Below are 18,209 nucleotides of genomic sequence, written 5' to 3'. Positions count from 1 at the left end.
AAAACTAGAGGTTGGCATGTACAAGCCAAAGTAGCTGAATGAGCCAAAAATCATTCGTATTACAGTTGATTCACGTCCATGTATATGAATCTAGCAGAAAATAACTAACAGTGACAACCAAAACGCCCATGTATATTTTATCCTTTTACACGATTGACTTGTAAAATTAGCCAAAATGGGGTATAACATTGCCTACTCATTTATTCTGCACCAAGTGTAAACATATAATCTGAAACATATGAATGCGGAGAAGTACAGTCTGTAGGGAGCAATACTGGTGTGGTATATAAAGGGGAAATGCAAGAGATGTGAGGAATGTAATGTAGATAAATAAAATGCACGCTAATCCAGAGGTCACTTCGACATGAAGAGAGATCTGCACTGCTGTGCTGTATCCTCAGGACTTGTAACTGCAAAAGTAAATGACAAAATCAGTTTAATGATGCCAGCAATCATGTGTTATCTCAGCAAATATGAACAGCCAAAGTTTGGGGCTATGAACTTAATATTATCTACATCGTGTACAATATAAACGTTGTGAGAACAATATTGGTTCCAAAGCATGGGAATAGCAGCGTTTTATCAAATAAATAACGTACCTGTATGTCCGATTGTTCTGTCAGACTCAAAAATCTCATGATCATTGCCACCCTATTGAATGAACTAGAAGTCAGACTCAGACAAAGTACTAAACGTTGGAAATGTTAATGCTAGTTGAATTCAGAGCCAGATAACAGCATAAGAGGATGAAACAATAACTTGAAGAGTATATTGTACTGACTCTGAAGAAAAAGGCAAAACACTATCTATAGTATATGTAAGGTGTTGTTCTAGCATGAAATGAATGAATGAAATACATAACCACATATAAAAGTAGGAAGCACTTTTTGCTAAAAGAGTACATATCACCTTGTAGGTTTTGTCCCCAAAGAAATGGATTTCTTGAAATTCCTCAAGATATCTCAGGCAGTAAGTTTTGTCCCAGCCTTGTGGGAACACCTGAGTTAAAGTGATGCAGCAATAAATACCATGTAATCAATTATGTCTACCACATATTATATGAATATACAATGCTTACATCAAAACTAATTTGCCCTCCAATAGAAAATGTTAGGTTCAAGTGTGCAAACTTTTCACGAAGCACCGAAACCATTTTAGGCCTAATGTTGTGTACCTACATGAAATAAGTCAGTCCAGTTTCATGGTGCATGAATGATGAGAAATAAATGATCTTTGTAGAATGATAATTGTACCTTGTCATACTTTTCAAACTCATCGCGTTCTTCTTGACTACAATTTCTCCCTATAGGTGACACATTAAGCATTCCACTTCGGAACTCTATGAATGTACCCCTGATCAAACAGTTACTTGTCCGTAAAGAGACATTGCCAACAGGAATTAGTAGGTAGTAGGTTTCTTCACTGACCTTTTAATTGGGATGTCCAAGTCAGCAATGTAATGAAGAGTGAAGTTAATAAATTCCTGCAAAAAACATGAATCATCATTCATCAGTAGAACGGCCTCCAAATATATTGGCAAACAGCACAAGAATATAACTAAAAAGTGCTCACCTTTAGCTTATCATCTCCAAGAAATGATTTCAAACTCTGCAAAGAGCAGAATATTATGTTCCATGATACAAAAAGGCAGATGCAAGCATTTTTCACTCTTTAAGACCAGGAGCAGTCAATGACTAATATTCCCAGCCAGGAACTAGAAGTGAAATTTCAGGCAGTATGTAATGCACATTTGCTTAAGGACTCACTTGAGTTCCAATAAGTTCCCCGCTCTTGTGAGCAACCAGGCCGTTCTCAGAGAAGCAGTAATCGTAATCAGTAATAACTGCAGAGCAAAGATGAAGACAGCAATGCGTTGTTGGATTAGAGAACGCGGCAACTAATCCTCGTTTCATGAATACAAGCTAGCGAACACAAGTTTGCAAACCTGATTTTCCGAGCTGTTCCGAAATCTTCACCAGATCGGATCCCCCGACCACGCCCACGGTGACATGCTGCTCCCATTGCATTACCAAAACATTACATGAGTCTCATGGTCCATGCAAACCAGCAGGAAGAAGAGGAGAAGAAGGGGTGCTGTCCTCACCTCGCGCAGCTCCTTCATGAACTGGAGCATCTCCGGCGTCACCACCTACCTCAAACAGAAGAGAGCAAGAAGATTCAGTGCTAACGACGGGGAACGAGAGCTCGAGAGAGATCAATCACAGAACGTGGAGCGGATCCAGGAGGAGGAAGACCTTGCGGGGCGCGGTGAGGGTGCCGTCGACGTCGAAGAGCGCGAGGACCCCGGCATTCCTCCTCGCCGCCGCCATCGCCACCACCTCGCTCCTCTTCCCGCCTCTGCCACGAACGGGCACGAGCGCGGGCGCGGTATAACAACAGAGCCCGGATGAGTGCTGCGACGGGAAAGGCAGCTTCGCCGGCGCGGATCTAGACGCGCGCGCACTCCCTCGCTTCGGTTTCTGCGGCGGCGACGGCGGTATATATGTGGAGGCGTGTCGGGATCTGCGCCTGCGAGGAGGCGAAGCGAAGAAGAAGAAGAAAGTCAAGCCGCCTCGTGGGGTGGAGAGGCGGAGAGTGAGGACGGGTGAGGTGAGATTTCGGAGACGTGCCGACGGTCAAGCGCCACGTCACGTGACCAATCGTGTCTATGGATTTGGGGTGTCAGTACGGTGGGCCGCGCCCAGGTCGGCCCAGCTTCTATCGTGGCTGTGATATACTTTTGCCTTATCTTTAGACCCGTTTGTTTCTCTAGTCTATGTCATATTAAATGTTTACATTAAATATTTAGATACTAACTATAAGTATTAAATATAGTCTATTAATAAAATTTATTTCATACTTTGGACTATTTCGCGAGACGAATATATTGACCCTAATTAGTCCATGATTAACGAATGTGATGCTACAGTAAATATTTGCTAATTATGAATTAATTAGGCTTAAAAATTTTGTCTAATGAAATAACTTTTATTTATGCAATTAGTTTTGTTATCAGTCTATATTTAATACTCTCAAATAACGTCCAACCAGCCACTTATTACTCTCTCGTTTCGCTTTGACTTCCTGGAATCCTGGTATCATTTGAAATTATTTATATGCTAATAAATCTAGATATATATAATATATATTAATACATAAATAAATTCAGACAAGCTTAAAAAAAATATGATATGGAACGAAGGGAGTAATACTTAAAGCAGTGTGGCTTCTATAAAACTATAGAAAAATAAAGTGACTGTTAAAAAAACAACTTTTTCATCGATATGTACTTCATCATCGATTATATAGGCATGTTGCAATACATGAGTGTCATGGAAAAGTTGTATGAATTTATTGGACTGTGGTTATGTGCCATATGCCAAAATCACTGTGGTTCTATGCAACTTAAATTATAATATACGTGAACTCGTGAAATTTACCCAACTTTAAGTTTTCGCCTTGGTTGAGTCAACAAGCAAAAGAACGTGTATGTCGTATCTGCAAAGTTGTTTAGACTTGTCATCACACAAAGTCACTGTTAGCTACGTTTTATTATGTATGAATTTATAGTATTGCTTAGATTTATATGGATGTTAATGAATCTAGACATAGACATATGTATAAACAACATATATTGATTAATAGATAAATATATATATAGTTAAAGGTCTTACCGCATGAAACGAAGAGCACTATTGAACCCATGTTTTGTAAATATTTGATGATGTTGATTTTTGAACATACGTTTGACTATTTGTCTTATTTGAAAAATATGTAATTATCATTTATTTGTTATGACTTATTTTACCATTAAGTAAACTTTAAGCATTACTCGTAGCTTTTGTATATTAGCAAAACGAATTCAAATAAGACAAATAGTCAATCTAAATCAACGGGATCAAACGTAAAAAATCCATGGAGTATATTAATACATACAAGCAGTAGTTCAGGTAAAATGGTGATGCATTTTAATAGCCACTTCAGTTATTATGACATGTTAACACACAGTATTTCCCCGCAAAAAGAAAAGAAGAAGAAGAAGCGCGCACACACAGAGAATTGTTGACAAGCGTATTAATTCTTGAGGAAAGATCCCCTGTCGTTGATGCACGTTAGCAGGTATCAGTTCCAGCTGCTGTAACCCTCCTCCTCGGTGCGGTGATGATGGCGAGTTTCCTGGAGAAATTAGTGTCCAGCACTATTAGCATCAGTGCATCAAACTAAGAGAGATGTTCAGAACATGGCACTGACCCCATGGATGTTGCAAAGAAACAGAGAAGAAGTGAAATTACCTCTGCTGGAGTGAAGGTGAGAGCAACCTTGATCTCTCCACAGTATTTCTCCTCCTTGACGACCCGGTGGACGGCCGGAGGAAGGCTGCCTTCCAGAAACACTGCCTCCAGGGGAATGCTGAAAATGTAGACAGGTGAGCAGGAAACAGACAGACATATTCCCTCCGTCCAAAAAAAAATCAATTTTCCGATTTTCGTGTCCAACGTTTGGTCCTCCGTCTTATTTAAATTTTTTTTAGAAAATTAGAAAAAAATTAGTCACATGTAAAGTACTATTCATGATTTATCATCTAATAAAAACAAAAATATCAATCGCAAAAAAATTTTGAATAAGACGAAGAGTCAAAAATTATAGATAAAAAGTAAAAAATTGATTTATTTTGGGATGGAGGAGCATACTGACAAGTGACAACATCACTCTGAAATGTTCAGAAAAGTAGTTCTTCTGAACTTTTCAGAAGCTCGTGTTGTCTCAGGAAATGGATAAAGATGCTGATTTCAAAAGTTTCCTGTTCAGTGATGTACTGTTGCAATGGATGCTTACTTTGCCTCACCGACAAAATCGTCAGCTGAGAAGGTATCACTGTCCATGATCTTGACATTGAGCTCCGGAACATCGCCAGAGACGGTGAAAACGAAGGTCTCGTTCCATTCAGGCTCGCTTCCTGCTCCTGAGCAGTTTGAAAACAAGATTTGGGTTCAGGCTAGGATCATATTCCTGTCCGTTTAAGTACACATCAGTTGATGGTCCAGACATAATTGCAGTGAACCCTGTTCCTAAGGACATTCTCAACTCTATAATTAGGATGGTGTCCATAGCATTAAATAAGTTACCACATAGGATGAAAAATGATGTGGCAAGTGAATAAATGAGGAAAGACCATGAGACATGGTTTCTACACAACATCCAAAATATCATGTGAGATAGGTAACATTAAATTTAAGTGTGGAATAGTGATGTTTGCATTGGAAGAGTGGTGTCTAGTACTAGCTTCTTGATGATGGGAAGTTTATAGAACCCATATCTAGTATTATGGATTGGAAATACCCTAATAACGCAATCAATGGAATTAGTTCTGACAGTTACGGATACCTTTTGCAACGCTGCTTTTCTGCTCTTGAGTGCGGCAAGTGAGGATCACGTATGGGTCCATGTTGTCTGATCAGCAAAAATACACGAAAGTGGCATCAAATGAAGAGTGTAAAGAACATTCGACTAGGATCAAGTTTAAGTATGTGGTTAGGGTATTAAGTATGTGGCATAAGAACAATTTTATCAAATTTCAACTACTCTTTCTGTTTCACAATATAAAACTTTTTAGTCTTATCTAGATTTATATCGATGCTAATAAATCTAGACATATATATAAATTATATGTATTTATCCATTGATGAATTTAGACAATGCTAAAAAATCTTACTATATGAAATGAAGTATGAAACGAAGGTAGTATCCAGCAGACACATAAAAGTATACATGCTCTTTCCTTCTATGATGTTTTTTTACTCAACTCACATTCACATAGGACATAACAAGCAAATTTCCATGACAGACAAGCGTGCTTCTGTCCACCCTTCATCGTTTTCGCATGCAAAATTCAGAATAAAATTTATGTTTTACTTTAAAGTAACGAAATGAAGCAAACCAATTGCTAGGCACTAACAACCGAACATAAAGCACAAGAGTCATCGTTGACCCAGGATCTACACATGCTGATCAACGCTTAACCAACCGACCGTGCATACCATCCTCGATCACTACCAATAGCAGCACTATCCCAATTGACCATCATATCAACTACCTGGCTCATATAATGGATCTAACCTTTGCAGGATTACAAACCAGCTTAATAAAACGATCCGAAGAATCATCAAAGAGGAGAAGAAATGATGCACAATCAGAACGAAAGCTTTGCAAAAACAGGCAAGAAGAGGGAGAATTAGGGATGCTTGTTTACTCAAGAGGTCGGTGTCCTCGAGGCCCTTGGCGCAGACGAGGAGGACCTCCAGCTTCCCGTGCACCATGTCTCCCTCTCCGATCGATCTCTCGCTAGTCTCCTTCTCCTTGATGTCTTCTTCCTCTTCTTCTTCTTCTTCTTCTCCTTCTCCTTCTCCTTCTTCTCCTTGACGTTGCACAGGAAGCTTTCCCCTTTTGCCAGTGTGGCAATACGGCAAGTTGTTTGATCTTCACCAACTCATATAGCAAGTCGTCGAAGGTGACAACTGACAAGCTGGCCCACTCCCAGCTTGATGACAGTCTGTGTCTTGCTACTCACCATTAATTAGGGTTGGAAGAAGATTTTAGAAAGATGATTAGTTTTAGGGGGGTCAATGGCTATCTCGCATTGGCAGCATTTCTCCTGCAGAAAGAGACGAGCCAAGCAGTCTCCTCTGGCCTAGGCTGAGCTGGAACCGGCACATGACCTCATGAGAAGAGAACATGCCCCGTGCTTTCTCCTAACTGTACGAAAAAAAAACGGAGCAGGAATAAGATTAATTGAGACTAGAAAAAGAGGTTACGAGGAATCACTAATGACGGTGCATTGGTGTAGCTGTTCTTTATATTTACATTAGTGTATGTTAAGAGTGCGCATCTGTACAATAACCTCAATTGATCAAACTTCACAAGTTTAACAAAGTTGGGCTGCTGGACATCAACCCAACTCAACACAACCTGAGACTCGCCCATGGGCCTAAATCATGGTCCATCCAGGAAGGATCATCATTTTGCTGGCCTATTCCTGTGACACAAAGGCTGTCATTGTTTCGTTTCGTAAAAAAAAAAGTAACCGGAAGATAATTTGTTAGTAAGATTGTTATATACTTGAAAAGCCATAAAATTAGTTACATTTCAACTTATAAGTAGAAAACGAAATAATGAGAGCCGCAATCTATCGGTCTCGAAATTGATACTGTTCCTAAAATCCAAAACAGATACCCTGATGACACGATACGTTTCTGCACGTCTGAACTTGACGTGCCCGTGCAAATTACGGTAACAAAATAATTTTAGAGAATACCAGCGTATTAAGCATCAATCTACTAACCTCTCCTGCGTATCTGTTCCGTTCTATCTGCAAGCACGGCACCACGAAACCAACAGACGTACACCAACCCATACTCCCCACTGCGGTCACTGACCGGTGGGCCCAGAGTAACCAGGCCACCAACTAAACTCTCGCGTACTACCCACCCCTACCGAGCTCCTCGCCGTCTCCATCCCCCCCCCCCCCCCCCCCCCCCCCCGCCTCCGCCACGCCACGCCACGCCACCTCCCCTCCCTCGCCGTGGCCGCTCCTCTCCTCCCCTCCTCGCCGTACTGCCTATCCTCTTCCCCACGACGCGACGGCTGCGGCGATTCGGCCTCAGCTACCCCTCTCCGCCTCCGCCGGACGCGCTTGCTTGCAACTGAAGAGCGACGCGTCGGCTCGAACCCCCAAGGTAGATTCCTCTTCCCTGGCCCTTCCTCCTTCGCACTGCTGATCCTGCATGGGGTAAACTGCGGAGATCCGTCTGGAATTAGGTTCTCTTTTGTTGGTGATGGATGTGCCTCTAGCTTGCTTGCCGCTTGGGTTGTTTGCTTGATTCGTGAGTTTTGTTAGTCTGTTCGCCTTGCTGCGGCTAATCTAATCCGCATGTTTGTTTATCTACAGTGAATGGAACTAACCCATGCAATTTAGTTTGTTTGTTGCAGATTTGTTCGATGCGTGCTGGGGCACAATCGTGAAAGGAAGATATTGTAGCGCCACCTGATTGGTAGTACTTCGAACGATAGGATTTTGCTTCGACAGGTGACCGTATTGCGAATGGAATATGCACACATGACGTGTTAGGTAATGACGAGCTTGCCTGATAAGGGTGTATCGCCGTCTTCATCCGATCCGTTGTCCGAGGGTAACGCTGCACCTTCTCATTCTAGCTCGGGGCAGGAGGACCCTAGTTTGAAACAATCGAAAACCTCGATCCTGTCCTGCGTTTTCAACTCCCCTTTCAATATATTTGAGGCGCACCAGGATTCGCCCGCAAACAAGTCGCCGAAATCATCCTCTGGATCCTATGGTTGGTCAAGGGTTTTGAGGAGGATCGTGTGTACGGGCTCAATGTGGCGGTTTCTGGGTGTCTCCAAGGTTCTCACCTCAAGTGATGTGTGGTTCCTTGGTAAATGTTACAAGCTGGTGTCCGAGGAGTCATCCAGTGACTCAGATTCCGAAAGTGGGCATGCTGCATTTTTAGAGGACTTCTCATCAAGGATATGGATCACTTACAGAAAAGGTGCCTGTTGTTTACACAACCATATGCCCAGCACAACAAATTAATGTAGACATCAATGGTGAATTGTTTGCACGATCTTTTTATTTTGTTGCAGGTTTTGATGCCATATCTGATTCCAAGTATACTAGCGATGTGAATTGGGGCTGCATGGTTAGAAGCAGCCAGATGCTGGTTGCTCAGGTGCTTCTCTGTTATTATAAATTGAAAGCTCTGTTTTTTACCTCTGGAATTGTAAATAAAATGATATTTGGATGTAACTGTGTAGGCATTGCTTTTCCACCATCTTGGAAGGTCTTGGAGAAAGCCCTCACAGAAGGTGAGATACAGGACTACCTGTTCTGATCTTAAGAAAAATGAATATTTTCTGTTTTCAGTTGTACTAGGTGATGGACCTCTTTTAATTCTTAATGTAGGGTTGCTTATAATGATAAAATGTTCATATGCAGCCATATAACCCAGAATATATAGGGATCTTACACATGTTTGGTGATTCTGAAGCTTATGCTTTCTCGATTCACAATTTACTTCAAGCTGGAAGGAGTTATGGTCTAGCAGCTGGATCATGGGTAGGTCCATACGCTATGTGCCGGGCGTGGCAAACCCTTGTCCGCACCAACAGAGAGCAAAGTGAAGTTGTAGATGGGCATGGAAGTTTTCCTATGGCTCTTTATGTGGTATCTGGTGATGAAGATGGTGAAAGAGGTGGAGCTCCAGTTGTTTGTATTGATGTTGCTGCTCAGCTTTGCTGTGATTTCAACAAAGGTCAATCAACCTGGTCACCGATTCTTTTGTTGGTCCCTCTGGTTCTTGGTCTTGACAAACTTAATCCCAGGTAATCAGCAAGCTATTAAATTATCATGCTTTGTTTGACTTCTCATGGAACTATGTTTGGTTATCTGATATAGAGCTGTCCAAGTTAGTTTTTTCTATGTAAGGATTGTGAAGTGGCTTGGGACCTCCACACCTACTCAGTTCACTTCTACTATCTTCTAAATCAAACATTGTTGTGTTATTCTAATCCAGTGACTTGGTAGTTCTCCTTCTGTTTATCTGAAAAAGCAAAAAAGGAAAGTTCATTTTGAATCCAGTGAGCTATCAATTAAACTAGGTTATGAACAGGGGCATCCTTGAATGGTTGATGTTTCTGCTGATGATTGATTCTACTACTCCGTCCTAACTATTTCCTGCCCTTGGACTTTTACCATCAGGTACATACCTTTGCTAAAGGAGACATTTACATTTCCTCAAAGCTTGGGCATTTTGGGTGGAAAGCCTGGAACATCTACCTACATTGCTGGGGTACAGGATGACAGAGCGCTCTACTTGGATCCCCATGAAGTTCAAATGGTAAAACTCTCGCATATATGCTCTTCAATTTTATAATGTTGTGTTTTGCTACCTCCAGTGAGTTAAGCAACCTGCTCAATAAGTGGATTAACTTTCATGTACATAGGTGAAATTAGAGTCTTGATTTCACATGCACCAATATGATGAATAATTCATGCATCTTTGATAGAGCTCTGTCCTCCATTCACCACGAAAGGAAACTGTATACAAGTGCATGCCTTGGGCTATTAGATGCATGCAGTCATTGACCGCTATCATCTGGCTATTTGTCTGTGTGCTATAGTAGACTAAATATTCTTTTCGGGAGGTATGATGGTTTATGTGCTGTAGGGTGCTTAAGTCCTACACTCGCACACCTTCAATCCTGCTATGTGCATACCTATATTCCATTTATTTCAGCCTGAAGTATCCCAAAACGCTATATGTCCTTCAGGCACCTGTGTTCTTAATCTTTTTACAGTATCTTTTTTTTTTTTTGCTTGGAATATTTCTTAGCAGCCATATAGATGTACTCCTACATGGCTTGTGTATTTATCAATGCTGTAACTAGGGAGTTATTTGTTTTTCGTTTTTGAACTATGGTAGTGATTGTGGGCTGCTCTCTACGTCTCAGGCAGTTGATATTGCAGCTGATAACTTAGAGGCAGACACTTCCTCATACCACTGCAGGTATGTTCACGATTGCAATTAGGATATGGTAAATGGTACCAAACATTCATCCTTCCTTGATTTTTTTAATAATGAAACTCTTTATCATCTAACATCACTTTGACAGCACCATGCGAGATTTGGCCCTAGACCTGATAGATCCATCATTGGCTATTGGTTTTTACTGCCGTGATAAAGGTAAACTGTTATTACTGTCAGACAAATGTTGGGTGATCGCTTTTAAGTTCACTCTGATCTCGGTTTTGTCCTTTACTCTGTATTTCTGCTTATGTAGATGACTTTGATGATTTCTGCTCTCGGGCGTCTGAGCTAGTGGATAAAGCCAATGGAGCACCACTTTTCACTGTTGTGCAGTCGGTTCAACCGTCAAAACAAATGTACAATCAGGACGATGTATTGGGCAGCTCAGGGGATGGCATGGTGGACAACATCAATGTTGGGGACCTCGATGGCTCTGGTGGAACAGGGGAGGAGGAATGGCAGATTCTTTAGCGAAGGAACAAAACTGATTTCATGAGGAACCGAAAACGTTGTGTCCCAACACGTCGGTTGAGTGCCCTTCATCATGTCTGGGTTAATAGAAACGACTCGTTATTTTAGAGTGTGTACAGAACAAGCTGGACTGTCTCAATACCCAGTGGAGTTGGGAAAAACAGCGTTAGGTGCTAGCGATGTAAAATGTGATCAGTTCATCGCTCATTCGTTGGGGATCTCTTTGTATCATACATGCTCTTGTGGTTGGCTATAAGCCTATAACTCAATGAATTTATTACACGTTCTTCTGTTACCATGTTACAGTATCATGTTTGGCCTGTTGCTTGTGATTAGAGCTTGTGCTATCTTTTCATTGGCAACGGTAAGTTGCGCAAGATAACTACTTTTTCCTTTTGAAATGAGCATCATTCAGCAGAGTTAAACCATTTAAGTTGAAAGCTTCACCGCATTCCAGTTTTGTCCCAAAAGTGTGTGCGAAGAAAAGGACAAAGCTGCCCAGCAAGAACAAAAGGCGTACACAAGTCGACCGGAATACACCTACAACTCAAAGCCAAAGAAAGGAATCGCTTTCAGCTACACAACACAAAAGAACCCTAATGGCTATCCATGGTGAACAGTGGAGTCATATGATCTTAGGCTTAACATCTCCCTAGAAAGAATCACGCTACAGGTTACCCTGGCATCACGCAACAACCTCCAGCTATTTTAAGAACTGCGCGCTGCATCTGCATGCCACTCTCACCGTCAGCACACCATCACTCTCATCAGTGATAGTAACAAGGAGCTAAGTACAGAAGCTGCACCATGCTTGGCGTCCTCCTCTCAGTTGTTGTGCTATCGGTTTCTATCATCAAAGGTAGGTAACTGTATAGCTTGAGCCATTGCCAAGCTAGCTCGTTCTGTGAATCAGTGTAACATGACAGGCGCTCTTCAGGCACGGACGCTGGCGGCGTCGGCGTCACGTACGGCACGCGCGGGACGACCATGCCGCCGGCGGCCGACGTGGCGCGGTTCCTCTCCCGCGACACGATCTTCGACCGCGTCAGGCTGCTTGACGCCGACCCGCGCGCGCTGCAGGCCTTCGCCGGCACCGGCCTCGCCGTGGACGTGACCGTCCCGAACGCCGACGTGCCGCGCCTCGCCAGCCTCGCGTTCGCGCGGCGGTGGGTGCGCGCCAGCGTCGCGCCGTACGTGGAGGCCACCAACATATCGAGGATTCTCGTCGGCGACGAGGTGATCTCGCAGGCCAACCGGACGCTCCTGCTCAGCCTCGTGCCGGCCATGCACAACCTGCACACAGCGCTGGTCACCGCGCTGTCGCCGCACCACCGCGAGATCAAGGTCTCCACTCCGCACTCCCTCGGCATCCTGGCCGCGTCCTCGCCGCCTTCGGCCGGGCGGTTCCACGGAGGCTACGACATGGCCGTCGTCAAGCCGCTGCTCAGGTTCCTGCGCGCGACGGGCGCGCCATTCATGGTGAACGCCTACCCGTTCTACGGGCTCACCAACGACACGCTCGACTACGCGCTGTTCCGGATGAACGACGGCGTCATGGACAACGCCACCGGGCTGGTCTACGCCAACATGCTCGACGCGCAGCTCGACGCCGTCCACTCGGCGATGCGGCGGCTCGGCTTCAGCGACGTCGACATCGTCGTGGCAGAGACAGGGTGGCCGTCTGCCGGGGAGTACTGGGAGGTCGGCGCCGGCGCCGTCCTCGCCAGGGACTACAACAAGAACGCCATCCGCCACCTCGGCTCCGGCGTGGGCACGCCGCTCATGCCGAACCGCACCTTTGAGCTCTCCATCTTCTCCCTCTTCGACGAGAACCTCAAGCCCGGCCCGGTCTCCGAGCGCAACTTCGGCCTCTACCACGCCGACATGACGCCGGTCTACGACGCCGGCATCCTCACCGTCCCACAGGAGGTAGTGGCCGGCATACACTACACCTTTGCTCTCTCGTCGATCGTGACGTCAACTAAGGTTAGCTAGTGCGTACGTGCAGGTCGTCGGGACGAAGGTGACGCCGGCGGCGGCGCCGGCGCCGCGGCGGTGGTGCGTGCCGAAGCCGGCGGCGGACGAGGTGGCGCTGCAGGTGAACATAGACTTCGTGTGCGGGCAAGGTGGCATCGACTGTGGCGCGATACGGCCGGGCGGGGCGTGCTTTGATCCCAACAACGTGCAGGCACACGCGGCCTACGCCATGAACCTCTACTTCCAATCCAACGGCCAGCATGCCTTTGACTGCGACTTCGGCGAGACCGGTGTTGTTACAACCGTTGATCCTAGTAAGAACATTAATTTTATCCTCCATCCAATCTTGCCCTTAGCTTAGCTTCTCATTAAGCTCGATCTGAAAACATATTACTCTATTTTTCCTTTTCTTTTGAGTTTTGACAGGTTATGCAAGCTGCAAATTTACCTGAAGCGACAACTGACGAGTGGCTGATAGGCTAATGTTTGGCTGAAAATGATCTTATGATGGAACTATTATAGGGTATAGCTAACTCGAGGTGAATTTTGTGAAGTGGGAAATGTTTGGTCGTGCCGAGCCGAACACAATTAAGATAAGATTTTGCAATATACTTGTCCAGGCTTAACAAGCAAAAACTAAAATTATGCGCGCGAGCGCTCTCTCTCTGTATGTATACATGTACACGTATGTACGTACTGGCAAATACATCAAATGCTGAGATGTTGGATCAATATGTTGAAATTTGAAAATACAATAAAGTTGCATAAAAATGCTTCCACTTGTGTGTGATGTCAAGTGATTACTTAAAGAGCTCACTCATAAGTTTAGGTTCTCCGCGGTTGTCAAAACAAACCTTATCAAACATTTGTATGGTAATAAACTAAACAAGGCTCTACCATCATAATCTTACTAATTCGTATCAAAATTTGAAAACTTTAAAAACTTGTACTCATAGAACTGGATCAAAACTCGGCAAGATGTCAAATTAAACATTACCTTTACATCTTACACTTGCCAAGACAGTGCAATATTTTGGCTTTACCCAAAAGAACGAAAACGTTTATTTCGACAATAGAATGAACATGTCCTTAGAACAACATGTAGCGAATCCAATTGCGTAAGAGCATTTATTTAAACCGGTTATTTTGTCAGATAATTATTGGATCTAGATGTCAAAGATGACGAGAGCCCATGATTAAAGATGATTTGGCGTCCAATTACCAATTCCAAGCTGGAAATATTCAGCAAAATTATACTACTTAGTACTATACTATAAACGAAAAGTGCACGGGTCCCCCGAGAAAAATATCACCAGTCAGTCCTCTCCGGTTCTCCTCCTCCGTCCGCGCATCCCATCTCGCTCGGCGGCGGCGGCGGCCATGGGGGGCGACTGGCAGGAGCTGGCCCAGGCGGCGGTCATCGGCCTCCTCTTCGCCTTCCTCGTCGCCAAGCTCATCTCCACCGTCATCGCCTTCAAGGAGGACAACCTCCGCATCACCCGCTCCCCACCGACCTCCCCCGCGGCCCCGACCACCCCCGCAACCTCGGCCCCGCCGCAGGCCTCCCTCGAAGGCGTCCGCGGGGACACCAGCGACGACGGCAGCGACAGCGACTGGGAGGGCGTGGAGAGCACGGAGCTCGACGAGGAGTTCAGTGCCGCCTCCGCGTTCGTCGCCGCCTCCGCCGCGTCCGGCACGAGCGTCCCCGAGCAAGCGCAGCTGCAGCTCTACGGCCTCTACAAGATCGCCACCGAGGGGCCCTGCACCGCGCCGCAGCCGTCCGCCCTCAAGCTCAAGGCCCGCGCGAAGTGGTAGATTCCGATCCCCCTGCATCCCTAATTTCTCTGGATTTAGTTCGAGTATCTGTTAGAGTCGGGCTTAACTCCACCGTTTCAGTTCGAGAATTTAGGGTAATGGATCGAATTTTATAGGTACCTAAATTTAGTTTGTGTTGCCGCTACAATTGCTGATCACGAAATCAGTGGTAGGCTTTTTGTGCTTTGCACTGACAAGAGGAGATTCATAAATTCATGTTGCAAGTATACCCCTCTGTTAATCTTGCAGCTATAATTCTTGTTAGAAACTTAACACGTTGGTATTGTCTCTGGGTTTACAGTTTTGGTTCCAGTATTACTCATTGGAAGCAAAATATACTAGTAGCTCGATGATCTCACATTCCTTGTCATGGATGCTGCATTTCAACTTATTTCTGCATTCTTCTTCGGTCCTTCTGAATTTTGCACTAGTCTGAACTAAGATATGTACTGTTTGCATCTAATGTATATTATCATCATACTGTTTGTCTTTTACAATGTCAGTCCTGTCAATTTTAAGGGCTTAATCTAGTTTACAAGTATCCTAATTTTCATGTGGTATCAATATGCAAGGAATGCTTGGCATAAATTGGGTGCTATGCCGACAGAAGAAGCAATGCAAAAGTACATCACAGTTGTTGATGAGCTATTCCCTAACTGGAGCATGGGTTCGAGCACAGTAATTCTCTTATGTCCTCTAGCACCAAGACAATGTTTGCTATTTGGATGCCATCACTGTATTATTTGATAATCCACTTTACATGATTTCAGAAAAAGAAAGATGAGGATACCACAGTGTCTGCTTCAAGTTCGAAGGGACCAATGGGGCCTGTATTTAGCAGTTTAATGTATGAGGAGGAAGATCAGGGAAATGACTTGTAAGTTTGTGACTTGAAGTATATCCTGTACCTTTGGTCTAATGTATTAAGGCTGCCTTGATTTAAGTTCAGTAGTGCTGTATTTGGACATTGTCTTGCATGGCTTGATAAATCATACTAGCATATAGCCATGAAACGATTAATTATTTCATGAGTATGGAACTAGTTGTCTCCATATTGGTGCTATTAGGCCTTATTTATTCAGTCATCTAGTTGCATGACAGTGTTTCCATAATTGCAACAAACTTATCTGTAACTGCAGAGAACTTGGTGATATCCATGTTTCAGCAAGGGAAGGAGCAGTTGATGACATAACAAAGCATCTGGTTGCTGGGGTACAAGTCAATCTGAGAGGTTTGTGTTATGAACTGTCCACGATCATGTTGTTTGTAGCATAACTCATCTAATCATAGTTTCGTTTATGATGGTTTCAGATAGTGAAGGCAGAACTCCACTGCATTGGGCTGTTGACCGTGGCCATCTAAATTCTGTTGAGATTCTTGTCAATGCAAGTGCAGACGTGAATGCTCAGGTATTTGACTCTACTTTAAGCTTCACTTGTGCATTCTAGTAGAATTTATGGCTGATAAATTTGGTGAGTATGTATTGGAGCAACAAGCTGGCAATATGTCATGGCATGGTATTCTGATCAATGGGATTACATTATACACTAGTACATTAAATAAAAAAGTTGGGTGTTCATTAAGGTCATAGAATAGTGTCAATAATTATAAGATTGCCAGGTTGGTGTGATGGATATACCAGCTAGACAGTGGAAAAAAATTAAACATTATAATGAGATCAATGAACCAAACACTATTTATGTCCCATCCATGTTCAGGACAATGAAGGACAAACGGCGCTTCACTATGCTGTCCTCTGTGAGAGAGAAGATATTGCTGAATTGCTTGTGAAGCATCATGCTGATCTTCAAATCAAGGATGAGGACGGGAACACCGTGCGGGACTTATGCCCTTCAAGCTGGTCTTTTATGAACCAGGCAAACTGACAACATGATGCCCTGCACTCTTTTGGTCGTTTACTACCAAGAAACCGCATTGTCAATGTTAGCCGAACTAGATGAGTTGTTTTATGAACCTCATCGAATAGGTCACTGTCAAAAAATATTGCTGTATTAGTGAAAGGATATATCCTGTACTGCTTATACGGTCTTACACTGTTAGTTTGTTTGTTCTGAACATCAATGTTGGCCAGGTCTGTAATCCATGAGCACCCTATTTCAGAATGAGCCTTGTCAGACTTCCCTTTGTTCGCACTAACTACCTGTAAATATTGAATATATCCAATGTACCTTGTAAACTCTTGTAGCAAACCGATCCATCTTTCGAGAATCCCTTGTAATCCTCTATAGAAGCACAATGATACGATACACAGCTGAAAGCCTGAAACTGAAAGCTCCTCTCCAATTGTGTTGGGCTGTTAGGAAATTTTGTATTAATTTAGCAGCAGCTTCGATTTCATCGTTTTCTATTGACGTGGGACCTACATATCTCAAGAAGCAAAAATAATACTCCCTCTACTTCATATTATAAGACTTTGTGAATTTGTCAATATATATATATATATATGTTCATTATCCCACACAAATTTAGATAACACCAGAAAGTTTTATAATTTAGCACAGAGGGAATAATATAAACATCCATGGCATCCACATTTTAGCGGGTGCCAGGTTTGAAAAAATTACAACATATGTGGACCACATGTTAGTGGGAGCGTGGATCCATCTCTTTTCCTACTCTAAGACTTAACTAGCTGCATCAAGTCCACTTACAATTTCTCATCCGGATTTTTAAGTTACTAGCATATCGTTCATGCGTTGCAATGGAATTTTATTAAAAATATCATTAGTATGTTAATAAGTAGAGTAATAAGAGTGGTTTGATATTGATTATTTTTTCTTTTAAAAAATAGAAGGGAGTTGGTGGTGGGGTAGATGGCACATTCACCCCACCCATCACCACCACTACTCATCTTTATAGTAGTATAAATAATATAATTAGTTACACAATTAAATATATAGCTAAATATTTACTAACTAAAATCACAGTCGTCCATCCTTCTTTCCATCTTACGTCACGCAAAAACCATCAGTTGGTTTATTTCAAGAAAATCATTTCTCCCTATACACTCCATTATCTGTCATATGAACTGAGCCTGTGTAATCTATCGATTGTTTCTTTTTTTTTTTTTGCATATGTAGTTCATCATCAATTGTATAGACCTAGGTGTTTATCTTTGGGCTTATTAGAGAAATAAACAAAACCATACATTTACAAACGATCACCTACCCATCGATTCATCCGTTCCAATACTATTACAAAACTAGTTATAAGAATCACCAGATACGAGATGATAATTAACACACCAAGTGATGATTTATATTTTAGTCTTAATTTTTAAATCATTAAGAATATATATATATATATATATATATATATATATAT

The 18,209-nt window shown here is 43.1% G+C and overlaps 5 protein-coding genes across 6 annotated transcripts; 3 read left to right on the top strand and 2 right to left on the bottom strand.

Annotated features, from left to right (window-relative positions):
• Positions 1-5: 5 nt before the first annotated feature.
• LOC102699776 (phosphomannomutase) lies at positions 6-2,586 on the bottom strand. Its single transcript, XM_006652979.3, has 11 exons — positions 2,256-2,586; positions 2,105-2,149; positions 1,946-2,012; positions 1,767-1,843; positions 1,573-1,608; positions 1,428-1,483; positions 1,254-1,353; positions 1,079-1,174; positions 910-999; positions 600-651; positions 6-410 (listed from the first exon to the last, which is right to left on the bottom strand). Exons 1-11 carry the CDS (start codon positions 2,328-2,330, stop codon positions 355-357), a joined length of 750 nt encoding a protein of 249 aa, XP_006653042.2. The 5' UTR covers positions 2,331-2,586; the 3' UTR covers positions 6-354.
• Positions 2,587-3,896: 1,310 nt separating this feature from the next.
• LOC102699499 (elicitor-responsive protein 3-like) lies at positions 3,897-6,475 on the bottom strand. Its single transcript, XM_006652978.2, has 5 exons — positions 6,251-6,475; positions 5,386-5,451; positions 4,837-4,963; positions 4,293-4,410; positions 3,897-4,176 (listed from the first exon to the last, which is right to left on the bottom strand). Exons 1-5 carry the CDS (start codon positions 6,315-6,317, stop codon positions 4,123-4,125), a joined length of 432 nt encoding a protein of 143 aa, XP_006653041.1. The 5' UTR covers positions 6,318-6,475; the 3' UTR covers positions 3,897-4,122.
• Positions 6,476-7,558: 1,083 nt separating this feature from the next.
• LOC102723047 (cysteine protease ATG4B) lies at positions 7,559-11,375 on the top strand. 2 transcript variants are annotated; one of them, XM_015836882.2, is made up of 9 exons: positions 7,559-7,733; positions 7,987-8,564; positions 8,659-8,744; positions 8,830-8,880; positions 9,011-9,396; positions 9,773-9,911; positions 10,525-10,580; positions 10,687-10,757; positions 10,855-11,375. In XM_015836882.2, exons 2-9 carry the CDS (start codon positions 8,129-8,131, stop codon positions 11,070-11,072), a joined length of 1,443 nt encoding a protein of 480 aa, XP_015692368.1. In that variant the 5' UTR covers positions 7,559-7,733; positions 7,987-8,128; the 3' UTR covers positions 11,073-11,375. The 2 variants fall into 2 exon arrangements, with proteins under 2 accessions (XP_015692368.1, XP_040379493.1); XM_040523559.1 differs by having other exon boundaries at positions 7,973-8,564.
• A 960-nt stretch (positions 11,376-12,335) lies between these two features.
• Positions 12,336-13,808, top strand: LOC102709561 (glucan endo-1,3-beta-glucosidase). The gene is made up of 3 exons (XM_040523590.1): positions 12,336-13,001; positions 13,081-13,363; positions 13,476-13,808. The coding sequence occupies exons 1-3, from the start codon at positions 12,357-12,359 to the stop codon at positions 13,499-13,501; spliced, it is 954 nt and encodes a 317-aa protein (XP_040379524.1). The 5' UTR covers positions 12,336-12,356; the 3' UTR covers positions 13,502-13,808.
• A 535-nt stretch (positions 13,809-14,343) lies between these two features.
• On the top strand, positions 14,344-17,009 carry LOC102722763 (acyl-CoA-binding domain-containing protein 4). Its single transcript, XM_006652976.3, has 6 exons — positions 14,344-14,860; positions 15,437-15,542; positions 15,635-15,741; positions 16,004-16,095; positions 16,176-16,273; positions 16,583-17,009. Exons 1-6 carry the CDS (start codon positions 14,430-14,432, stop codon positions 16,748-16,750), a joined length of 1,002 nt encoding a protein of 333 aa, XP_006653039.1. The 5' UTR covers positions 14,344-14,429; the 3' UTR covers positions 16,751-17,009.
• The last annotated feature ends 1,200 nt before the right edge of the window (positions 17,010-18,209 follow it).

Source organism: Oryza brachyantha, chromosome 4 (assembly GCF_000231095.2).
Source record: "Oryza brachyantha chromosome 4, ObraRS2, whole genome shotgun sequence".
In the NCBI taxonomy this organism is placed as follows: Eukaryota; Viridiplantae; Streptophyta; class Magnoliopsida; order Poales; family Poaceae; genus Oryza; species Oryza brachyantha.
This window is presented reverse-complemented; position numbering and strand designations above follow the sequence as displayed.

What these genes read in the sequence shown, in the direction of transcription:
- LOC102723047 (XM_015836882.2), top strand. Translation starts at nt 8,129, where the DNA reads ATGACGAGCTTGCCTGATAAGGGTGTATCGCCGTCTTCATCCGATCCG. An exon ending in GGAGAAAGCCCTCACAGAAG is followed by an intron (nt 8,881 to 9,010) that starts GTGAGATACAGG and finishes GTTCATATGCAG; the next exon opens with CCATATAACCCAGAATATAT. An exon ending in ATCCCCATGAAGTTCAAATG is followed by an intron (nt 9,912 to 10,524) that starts GTAAAACTCTCG and finishes TCTACGTCTCAG; the next exon opens with GCAGTTGATATTGCAGCTGA.
- LOC102699776 (XM_006652979.3), bottom strand. Translation starts at nt 2,330, where the DNA reads ATGGCGGCGGCGAGGAGGAATGCCGGGGTCCTCGCGCTCTTCGACGTC. An exon ending in TCATGAAGGAGCTGCGCGAG is followed by an intron (nt 2,013 to 2,104) that starts GTGAGGACAGCA and finishes CAATGGGAGCAG; the next exon opens with CATGTCACCGTGGGCGTGGT. An exon ending in GGGAACTTATTGGAACTCAA is followed by an intron (nt 1,609 to 1,766) that starts GTGAGTCCTTAA and finishes TGCTCTTTGCAG; the next exon opens with AGTTTGAAATCATTTCTTGG.
- LOC102699499 (XM_006652978.2), bottom strand. Translation starts at nt 6,317, where the DNA reads ATGGTGCACGGGAAGCTGGAGGTCCTCCTCGTCTGCGCCAAGGGCCTC. An exon ending in CGAGGACACCGACCTCTTGA is followed by an intron (nt 5,452 to 6,250) that starts GTAAACAAGCAT and finishes TTTGCTGATCAG; the next exon opens with ACAACATGGACCCATACGTG. An exon ending in TCACCTTCACTCCAGCAGAG is followed by an intron (nt 4,177 to 4,292) that starts GTAATTTCACTT and finishes TAATTTCTCCAG; the next exon opens with GAAACTCGCCATCATCACCG.
- LOC102722763 (XM_006652976.3), top strand. Translation starts at nt 14,430, where the DNA reads ATGGGGGGCGACTGGCAGGAGCTGGCCCAGGCGGCGGTCATCGGCCTC. An exon ending in GAAGATCAGGGAAATGACTT is followed by an intron (nt 15,742 to 16,003) that starts GTAAGTTTGTGA and finishes CTGTAACTGCAG; the next exon opens with AGAACTTGGTGATATCCATG. An exon ending in GTGCAGACGTGAATGCTCAG is followed by an intron (nt 16,274 to 16,582) that starts GTATTTGACTCT and finishes ATCCATGTTCAG; the next exon opens with GACAATGAAGGACAAACGGC.
- LOC102709561 (XM_040523590.1), top strand. Translation starts at nt 12,357, where the DNA reads ATGCACAACCTGCACACAGCGCTGGTCACCGCGCTGTCGCCGCACCAC. An exon ending in TCCTCACCGTCCCACAGGAG is followed by an intron (nt 13,002 to 13,080) that starts GTAGTGGCCGGC and finishes GCGTACGTGCAG; the next exon opens with GTCGTCGGGACGAAGGTGAC. An exon ending in TGTTACAACCGTTGATCCTA is followed by an intron (nt 13,364 to 13,475) that starts GTAAGAACATTA and finishes GAGTTTTGACAG; the next exon opens with GTTATGCAAGCTGCAAATTT.